Source organism: Cinclus cinclus, chromosome 3, assembly GCF_963662255.1.
Source record: "Cinclus cinclus chromosome 3, bCinCin1.1, whole genome shotgun sequence".
Taxonomy (NCBI): domain Eukaryota; kingdom Metazoa; phylum Chordata; class Aves; order Passeriformes; family Cinclidae; genus Cinclus; species Cinclus cinclus.
Genome location: NC_085048.1, coordinates 113,121,637 through 113,132,506, shown reverse-complemented (window position 1 = coordinate 113,132,506; position 10,870 = coordinate 113,121,637). Strand labels below are relative to the sequence as shown.

Here is a 10,870-nt window from a genome sequence, read left to right as displayed (position 1 = left end):
TGGAGAACCCCCTTGTCGAACCTCATACTCTTGCTCTTGGTCCATCAAGCCAGTCTGTCCGAGATCCCTCTGCAGAGCCTTCCCACTCTCCAGCAGAACAACATTCCCACTCCCCGAGGCATCATCCCAGAATTTGCTAATGGTACGTTCGAGGCACCTCAGGCCAAGCCGACAGCAATGGTCCGCAAGAGGACAGGCACATCCTGCCCCTCTACCCACGGCTGAGCTTTTCCTTCCCCCAGCGGTGGGGGCACAAGGGCTTCACCGCCCCATCAGCAGCGGCAGTGCCGGGTACCAGCACCGGGCACCAAGGCCCCGCACTAGGGCCGGGCACCAGCACCGGGCACCAGGACCCGGTGACGCCTCACGGCCGGCGGGGCGGGGCGGGGCCGCAGTTCTCCGCTGCGTCCGCTCTCCCGCCCACGCAGCGCGGAGCCAATGGCCGCTCGAGGCGGCGCGGCCGCGACCAATTGGCGGCGGCCTCGCGAGCCGCCCGCCAAAATGGCGGCGCCGCCGGTGGCGGGATGGTTGCGGTGCCGCCGCAGCGGCCGCTATGCCCGGTAGCCGGCGGAGGGGGCTGTCCCTCAGGCCCGCCGCCCTGAGGAGGCGCAGCGGCGGCGAGGAGCAGCTCACCCGGCAGCGGGCGGAGCTCCCTGCGGAGGAGGGGGCGGCGGAAGGCGGCGCGGGCCGAGGCCTGCCCGCTGGGGAGGCGGCGTGCTCGCCCCGCGCTGCAGGTATGGCGGGAGCGGCCCCTGGGGGGCCCGGCCCTGCCCGCCACCTCTCGAACCCCGGGGGAGGCGCGGCCGAGCCGTGAGGAGGGGTTGGTGCCATGTAAGTCTCCGCTGGCCCGGGTTGCGTGCCCTGGGAAGGCGCTGTTATTGTCAAGAGCGTGTCGACCCAGCGTGACCCGGTGGCCAAGCAGGCCAGTGGTTCCCTGGCGCGAGTTGCGAGCATTGCCAGCAGGTCAAGGCACATGCACCTTCCCCTGTGTTCAGGCCTGGTGAGGCCACGTTTGGAATACTGTGACGGGTTCTGGGCTCCTCAGGACAAGAGAGACATGGAGCTCCTGGAACTGGTCCATCAGAGAGCTACAAAGTTGGTTAGTGGTTTGGAGAATGTCTTTTATGAGGAAAGGCTTAAGGGAGTCAGGCCCGTTTAGCCTTGAAAAGAGAAAACAGAGGCACATCATCAGTGTGTATAAATGAAGGGAGAGTGCAAAGAGCACGGACCAGGCTCTGCTCAGTGATGCAGAGCAACAGCACAAGAAATAGGCAGAAACATGCGCAGGAAGTTCCACCTGAACACGAGGAAGAATTTCTTTACTGTGCAGTGACTGTGCACTGGAATGGGCTGCCCAGAGAGTGTGGAGTTTCTCTTACTGGAGATATTCCAGAACCACCTAAGCACAATCCTGTGCTCTGGGATGACCCTGCTTGAGCAGGGAGGTTGGACAAGGTGACCCACTGTGGTCCCTTCCAACCTGACCTTTTGCGTGATTCCCACAGCAAATAATGAGAACTAACTGAGGAGAGGATAAAACCTGGCCGTGCTAGGTTTTGTCAGAGCAAAACATCCAAGATGTTCCTCCTGTTATAATAGCATCTTCTAAATTATTTCTGTAGGCTTTCACATGTGCAGCATTTCACATCACATAGGGTGTTTAGTTTGCTTACTGATCAAAGGCAGCTGCAAGCAGGTTTTGAATAGCTATATTCCTGCTTTTAATATTAGCTGGAAAGGCCCAGGGGAGGAAATATGGATGAATGTAGGTTATCACCCAGAGTAGTTTGGAGGCCTGTTAAAATAGATAGTTCGCTCAGAGTCTGGGTGAAAGACACAAAGCAAGAAAGAATACAAATATTTTCTTGTAGAGGTATGCATAATTTTTCTCTAAATATAAGCTTAAGTTAATATTCTCTCAAGTGTAAGAATTGACATCCTTACGATCGGATTCTGAGCTTAAAGGTGTCAGGATCATGTAATGTTCTCTTATCTCTGTGGTGATATAACTGGCAAAGCTAAGATTCCTGTTCTGTGTTCAGTATAGCTGTTGTGAGTAAAGGAATCTTAGTGAGTGTGAACTTGATTTTTATCCTTGATGTTCCTAAAGAATCTTCTTTTGCCTTGACCTGTAATAAGTATCCTCTCTCTCTTTTTTTTTTTTCTGTTTACACAGAACCATGTTTACATAAGACACCAAAGAGATCATTGAGTAGGAAATCCCGAATACCTACTTTTAGCTCTCCTATAAATGACACTGAGACACAGCAAGAAATCTTTTGGGATTCTCATTCACCAGTTGCACCCAGAATAGGTAATACCAAAAATCCAGACTTCAGGACACCTGTTTGAGGCATGCAGTAGGAATGTAATAAAAGTTATAAAAGATTTCTTGGAAAAAGGTTCCTTTCTCTTATAATGGTTGTTTGATTTTACTTTCATTAAAAACCCATAAATTCTTCAATAAAGCTTTGAATCCAGCTCTGAAGTTTACAGGTTTATTTGAATTATTTGATATGTACTGCATTTCATAGATTTCAAAATTTTAAGAAGTTTGTTTCTTTTCATAGGCAGTGGAAAAATCAAGCAGTCTACCAGTAGATGCGCAGTAGAAATTTCGGAAATTGTTAATCGTATTGCTCCTCAGGTAATTATAACTTTCTAAAACAATGATCTGCATGTGCAGTAATCAAAGAGAAGAGTGCTTCACCCTTATCCTTGGTTTTAGCTACAGTAGCATCACAGTAAGAGTTGGGCATGTAGAAAACTGGTTTATAGAACTGGATTGAATTAAAATAGTAAGCATAGTATTGACTGATGGTTGTGTGAGTCACAGAAGCTGTAAAAAAGGACCCATGAAGAAACTTGCAAGCAGCTCCATTTTAGAAAGGTTTACAAGTTACTGCCCTTGCTCTTAGGAATACTGTTTATTTATCCTTAATTACTCATCTGTTAAAAGGTAAGAGTTTCTTCATATACTGGATTTACTTGACAGTTGTTTTTAAGCATTTTGAAAATTCTTGATTGACTGCTGATTTTCAAGAACAAGATTCAGGTGAGAGATCTTTTGCAATAATATACACATAGGAACCTTGCTTCAGTACCCTAAATAATTTTCCTCTTTAAACCAAAATCTCTGCCCTTTCCCTCTTGCTGTGAACCTGAAGCCCAAAAAGTCGAAACAAAAGTGCTGTTGCATTGTAAGTGCAAGAGGAAAAGATGTAATTCCTAAAATAGAGCTATAGTATTTAGCTTGCAAAACATGCCTGCTTTTTTGACAGGGCTGTTTAAAATATATTTATTATTTAGCATATTTGGGAGAAATTATAGTAAAAGAACTGGAAAATCATTGATAAGGGATGCCACTGCCTACGTTTTAAGTAGTTGCAGTTCTGCCATAAATGTAATCTGCTGTTTTCATTTTATTTTAAAGAAAAATAAATTCTTGCAATCCTTAAATTTACAAAGAATAAGATAACCTATTTAATACTACCCTAGTAGTTAGTAAAGTTCTAATTACTTTTGCTGGCTTCCTTGGAGTAATTTCCCACAACCTACTGTTCTGTCCCTCTAAACAATTCATCACAGTATTGTATCTTCCATTTCAGAATTCAAATTCAAGCCTGAACTTTGAATCTCTGAAACTATTTAATTTAGTTTCTAAATGTCACTTAATTGTGTTTAAAGGCTCTTTTTATGAATTAAAAAGTGGAAGGAGTTGTAGTGGAACAAGTCAGATTTTTTTTTTTTCTGTAAGCTCGCAGAATGTAATTTAAGGTCTCTAGTCTGTTTCTGCTGCTGGCCCCTCAGCCAGCTCCTTTGTAGTGTACTGAAGTAAACTAGATCAGTTTGTAAAATGAATGTGTGTAAGCCTGAAGTAGACTACTAGATTTGCATGCCAAAGTATAATTCAGTTATTTTAATTGGAGTTCCTGCTTTAAATTGATATAATTGAAGTGGTACAACTATAAGTGGACAATGTTGCAGTAATCTCACTTAACTTGTTTTTTGCTCTTATCTGTGGCTTTCAACAGGTTTCATCCAGTTTTAGTTTAGCAACTTTTAACTCATATATATATATAAGATGTCTGTCCAGTCCAGTCTTCATCTGAAATCAAATTTCTAAGTATTATAAATCTAATTATTCAGGATGAAAAAGCAGCCTGTAATGAAGGCTCCCTTTTAGGAACATGGATTGGTGAGGATGCTATTCCCTGTACACCTGTGGTAGTAAAAGGGCGAGCTAGGACAAAGTTAAGTTGCACAAGGTAAGTTACAGTTTTTTCTTGCCTGTCATAGCTGGGTGTTCATGAAAAAGACTGTGGTCTTCTATGTATAGTGAACCATATAACTGTACATTAGCATATGGAATGCTTTTACCTGTGGGCTTGTTATGTCTTCTTGAAGGGGTGGATATGAACTCCATATTGGGAGTGGGATTTAGTCATACCTTTGTAGTTGTTGAACTGGGGAATGAACAGCTCATAGGGTCATGTAACTGAACTTGGCTAAACTTTCTCAGTAACTCTGACTTTATTTTCTGTATTTTCTTTTTAATCCAGAGATCTTAAAATAAAAAATCCCGAAGAGGAACTCATGAAATTGGCTAAGGAGTTTGATAGAAATCTAGTGGAGTTAGATGCTGTTCAGGAACAGGAGAAGCTTGGTCACAACTTCATCCAGACCACCTCTGAGCCTTCAAGTAATTCTAAAGATGAAATAAATACGAAGAACCAGAAATCACTCCTTGGTGAAGGTTCTGACACAGATACTGCTGTGTCCCTGAAACCAGTTGGACAGAGCACTGGCATCCCTGTGGCAGAGCCCTTTCAATCCAACAGTCAAAAGTCTGTAGACCTTGAGGCTGAAGTAGCCCTTCATGCTCTTTTTGACTCCTCTACCCAGAAGTGCAGTGGACACTTGAGCCAAGGGCTGTCAGATATTTCTTTAAATAATAGTTTTCATAAAATTAAAAGTACCTTGGAGGAGGAGAACCTTCCTGAGAAAGTTGAAGACACGCAATGTGGTAATTCAGAGGCATATCAAAAAGATACTGTAGGAAGCATGGACCAGGCTGTTCCAAAACCTGATACTGACACCCTGACAAAAAATCCTCCTTATTTGAAGACACATTTGGTGGTGTCTGCTAAGCTTGCTGGAGTAGTTAATGATGACTTTGATGACTGGGACACAGAACTTTTGGCAGATGACTCTTTTGTGATGCAAATAACCCAGAATCCTGAGTTGATAAGTACTGAGGAACCACCACAAATTCCTGCAAATCCATTTGTGCATGATTTCAGTGATGCTAGCAGAGCAAAGCAAAGAAGTAGTGGCAATTCAGGAGCTCTTTTGGGGACTGTAAACAAATCTAACAGTTTACAGTGTTCACCTTTGAAGCATTCCAGTAAAAACTCACAAAATGTTGTAAAATCACTGTCTTTACAAAAGCCATGTAAGATAGAAAACTCAGAGACTCATGGCCAATGTGATGTTAAGCCAGATAAAATTAAATCTGTTTGGAAGAGTAACCAAAATAGAGATTTGAACCATATTCCTGCTTCAGTGCAATCTGAAATGAAGAATGGAAATCAATCTGTTAAGCCTAAAAGTGATGCTCTTCCTCTTTTTCCTTCAGGATCTAATCCTCATAGACAATCAGGAGGAAAACCTGGGAATAACACTATTTCCTGTCAGTCATCCAGTGTTTCTACCAACGTGGAACCTAATGCTCTAATCAAAGTGGTTAACCAAGCTAATACAGGTCACTCAAATCAAGTTGAAATACCAAAAAAATGTCCTCTGTCATTTGATGACTGGAATGAACCAAAGTTCTCTGATGACGTATTGGGTATGTTTTGCAGATCTGATAGTCTTTGGGATGCAAACTGTGAGGATGATGAGTTGTTATATCAGCTGTGTGATGATATAGAAAAGCAAACTCGGAGCCAGGATGTTAAACAAGGAAATGAAAAAACTAAAACTATTCAAGGAGCCAGTATTAATTCCACATCAAATTCTGATAACAGCCTCCCAGCATCTAAACAAGGACTACCTGATCTCTTGGCACAAAAAGCTAATGTGAAGCAGCAGGAGGCGCTCTTATTAAATGATTCCTGTAGGAATTCATCAAAGACAGTGCATGGGCTGGCCACAACAGGTCATGTAGTGAACTGTAAGAATATCTCAAATCCTCAGACTGTGGTCTTGGGTCCCTCTGTGGAGTGTAAATACCCGTTGCCTAAAAACTCTCATCAGGATGGTTCTGAAGATATTGCAAAGACTGTTTCAGGGAAATGGTACAGGTCAAATTCTGTGCCAGCAGGAGATACAGGTTCAGAAGTAAGTCCTGTTAATGCAGTAAATGTTTTTAGTAGAAAAGCACTCGACAGCTCACGTTTCTTGTATAATGCGGGAAGGATTCCAAGTAGCAGCTCTGGTAACAAAACTTCAATCGTGCCTTCAAAGTTTAAATTCCGAAAGATTAACAATTCTCAGAGTGCTCTTCATGTAGAGTCTGAAAATCCAGGGAATCATTCTGGCATTGGAATTATGCTGCAGGGTTTGGAAGGAAGCAAGAATCAGGTGAATGTGGCTTTGCACAGCAAGCTTGACAATAAGAAATCACCTTTCAAGAGGCACCTTTCAGAGTCTTTTGCACAGACTACATCAGGTATTTGTCTTTATTCTATCGCTGTTAAACTGTTAGTGTTTGTTTCCTTACTGTAGTCAGAATGTCAGAGAAATTTGTAGTGTATTGCAACTTAAAATAGGCTTCAATATTCAACCATTTAGTTAAGGTGTTAGCACATGTTCTAAGGAGAATCTGGGGGTTGTTTTCTCAAAAATACGTCCTGATGCATATCTTGAACTCCCTGTAGTTCAGGACACCTGTTTCTATTCCCTTCTCTAAATACTTCACACCCTCTCTCCCTAGACACTCAAGTTCCCTAGGATCAAGTATAGGCTGATGCAGCACTCAGCATACTATTTTCTTAAACTGTTACTTAAAAATACTGTTATTTTGATGCACAGTAAAATCCTAGTTAATGATGGGACAGGGGAAGAAGACACCCAGTGATATGGAATGCCAGTTTCTTTATATTACTGAACACCTGGAATCTGGAACCTCAAATCACTTGAGCTCTTGTTCAGAGCTCAGCCTTGTTTGCTCTGTGGCTGAAATTGCCAGTGAAATATTCTTGTGTTACCAGTCTGGACACTAAGATGCCCTTTCACCTGGAGGAGAGGTCAGTCACTTCTTTATTGCCAAGCAACTGTCAGTAATATTCCATGCTCAGTGTTACTTACTGGTGAAATGTGGAACCAGTTAAGTGCCTGATCTCACAGCTTGGCAAAGTTTTAATCAATATTCATTCTGATAAAACATGCCTTTAGGAATGTCCTATATTAACCTCCATTTTCACGAAGCACTGTTGCAAAAGCAACAAAACAATTAATTATTGAAGAATGAGTATTTTATCTGTTTCTTTCCCAGCAGAGAAGCATATAAATGGAAAGCAGCAATTTTGGATTATAAGGGGGAAGGAAAGGGAGAGATAACTGGTTATTCTGTGGAATGTTCGAGAGAGTAAAGGAGTGAAAGAAAGTAGGATAGATTTTCTTTACAGATAAACCATAACTTTCTTCATCTTAAATTTTGAGGGAAACTATGTTAACCAAAAAATGGGTATTAAGTGGTCCTTTCAAATATTACTATTTAATTTTTCATGGACACTTTTTTTTGTGAGAGGCAAATGATACTCTTTGTTCTGTTTATTCAGTTTGAATACTCACTAAAAATAAATTAATTGTAAATTGGTTTATAAAAATTAGTAAAATTATTGGTATGTGCAAGGAGTGTTCACGTTGGTTCCAGTGAGATCAGGATTCTGTAGTATGGGAATTTACAGTTCTGCAATTCTATAAAAAATGCTATGCTTAGTTATCATGTTCTTGTCTCTTTTGCCAATTTTTACTGCTACTTGTGACCTTTTTTCAACCTATCTTGTTTTATTTGTGTGACACCTGTACTGTATCTGACCCCTGTGTCTATACCTTCTCCATGTCCATATCTCTGCCTAACTCACTAAATTGTAGAGCCCTTTTCACTCTGATAGCCTTAATTTTCTTAACCCATTGCCATCTCCTATCTTGACTCTGATGTCATAAGGTTCACTTGAAGGGCACCCAAGTAAAATTTCCTTTGAAGCAAATGTGTGCATCCCAGTGTTTTCATTTCAGAGGTAGTAATCAGTAGCACTGCAAAGGTCATGCATCTTGCCCCCTTCCTGCCTTGGGGACAGGATAGATGAGCCATTTATAACGTGGAGGCCAGGTATGTCACAATAGGGTTCTCCTGCCATAGGTCTTCAAACACTGAAAATGGCTAAGTTAAAATACATCTTGAACAAACCCGAAGTTCCTAATATGTGTTGTTTTTTATTTACAGTGTCTGTGGTAGAACAAAAAAACAGAAAATGTTCTCAAGAAGAGATTGAAAGAAAAAAACAAGAAGCTCTTGCCCGGAGAAAATCCAGAACACAAGCATTCTTTAAAGATGCTTGAACTTGGAGTGTATTTTGACTGTGGAGTAAGCTTTTGGTGGGGAAATACTGTAATGGTAGAAGACACTTTTTAAACTCTGTTTACAGCTATTGATTGCAAGCTTTCTTCTGTTTTCCAACATAAAAAGATCTGGACCTAACTCATGACTAAAACTCTGGAGGTACTTAGTTTTAATTATAAACAGTCATTTATAAATGTGTAGTCCCAAACTGCATTCAGCTGGATGAAGATTCTGTTGAATTCACACATTGAAATGATATGGCCTGAAAATTGTTGAAGTATTGGTATACATGCATAATGAAGGTGTCAAAAACAGACTGGATGTGTTTTGGCTGTATTATTGCAAGTGTTCTAATCTAAAAGAAGACTCTCCAGTACACACAGACCAAGAAATACTAATGTTTGCTCTCAGGTAGAAGAAAGCTTTAAAATTTTGGGTTAAATAAAGTACAACCTAGGAACTATCCAACACTGGAAAACTAATGGAAATTTACAGACTTTGGAAAGTGTGCTGAGTTTGTCTCTGTTACCTGAGGTAAGAATTGTAAATAAAGAAGTAAGAATTTAATATAAAAGCTTCATTATGTGAAAAAGTATCCTGCAGAGAACGTGTTATATTCTTTTAAATTCCTTTCAAGAAGAATTGGAAATACCTTACGGAAATTGGACCACCTTTTTCTAAATGCACACCACCAAGCTAATTGAAAAGGGTAACCTATGCCTTTTTACAAAACCATGAACAACATATAATACACCAGCTGGAATCTCAACAACTGTGCATCAGTTTAGCCATATGGGTTGTACATATTTTCAAACTAAAGGCTGTTAAATTATAAAAATGCCATGTCATGTCAGCTTAACAGGCTGATAGAATTTTTGATCTGATAGATGGGTGTAGAGCTCAGATTGCAAAAGCTGCCTCTGGGTGAGCTGCAAGATATTTTTCAACTGAGAAATGCTTATATGTAAACATGTGACACTATGAAAAGTGACTGTAATTTTTCTTTGTAAATAACTAACTTGGAAGTGTTCCTCCAAAGGTCGGAAGAAGCTTTTTGATTTTTGTAACTCTTAAAAATGTAAGTATTGTATATTTGTAAGTCATCATTAAACTTTTTTCCACATTTTTTTAGTCTGTTTACAAAAATACTATACTACAGAAACTGGTAAAAGGGAGTGAAATGGGGATTCCATATGGATTTTACTTGATGTCCTCACTTGGTAATATCCCTAATTACTTAATACCTCAATCTTCATAGTGGTGACAAAGTGCTTTCCTTTGATCCATTTAAACTAACAATCCTTGATGGGCAAACTATTTCAACACATGACCAGCTGCATTCCTGCAGTCCTGAAGTGTCTTTTTGCTTGTACTAACCACCACAGGATCAGTGTCAGTTGATTAAGGACTCAGAGCCCCAAGGCCATCCATGACCATGCAGGTGCCCAGTAAGCATTATAATCTGTGACTGCAGCATCTTGTCCTCCTACTGTCATGCAATGTAGGATGAGTTGGAATAGTTTACTGATCTGACTGAAAATTACTCCAGAAAAATAGTTTCAGCTTTTCGAAGAAGTTCATCATAATAATGCTCTCAACGGCTAACATGCCATGAAATAGCAAGATTTTGTTGTATTGTCAAGCCTCTGCTGGCAGTTTTCAGTTTAAAAGATGGAAGATTTGCGTGTCCAGATGACAAGTAGGTGTAAAGCACAAGCAGCAGCTATTGGAGAAATTTGGTTTATGCAGAGAATATAATTTGCTCTGTGTATCTGAGGTATGCTTGTCTTAGTTTAGATTCTGCTAGAACACCACGATCAGGTAACGTGCCAGATGCCAAGAAAAAGGCAATGAGAAAAGGCTACTACTATCAGTATTAAATATGAGAGTTATGAAACTGGCTTTTAAGGTAGTGATGCACTAGAGTGTTAAGTATTATTGAGAAAGATAAAAGGCTTTTGCTAGAACAGTGTTCATCTTAGCAATCCTTCCCTCCCCAGTATGTTTCCCTAGATACAATTCTGAAAAGAAACTGGGATATTTTTGGTTTTCAAGGAAATTTTGTTAATTATTATTTGAGATGAAAGGGAGGAGCTATTGTAGATGTTGAGTATTTTTCTTAGGAAGGTTTCATTCTTGATGTGAAAGGACTAACTTTTAATCAGGTGTGAAATTGGGATAAATAGAGATAAATAATACCAGCTAACCACAGTATAGCTCCCCAAGCTCTACATGGAAATGATACATCCTGAATGTTGTCACTGTGTGTCCTTGAGCATGCTCAGAAAGTTTAAAACCAGC

General features: G+C 40.6%; 1 protein-coding gene across 1 annotated transcript; it reads left to right on the top strand.

Moving 5' to 3' along the window:
* The first annotated feature begins 553 nt into the window (after positions 1-553).
* Positions 554-8,568, top strand: ETAA1 (ETAA1 activator of ATR kinase). The gene is made up of 6 exons (XM_062489462.1): positions 554-734; positions 2,177-2,314; positions 2,571-2,647; positions 4,150-4,268; positions 4,563-6,673; positions 8,453-8,568. Exons 1-6 carry the CDS (start codon positions 554-556, stop codon positions 8,566-8,568), a joined length of 2,742 nt encoding a protein of 913 aa, XP_062345446.1.
* Positions 8,569-10,870: the final 2,302 nt, after the last annotated feature.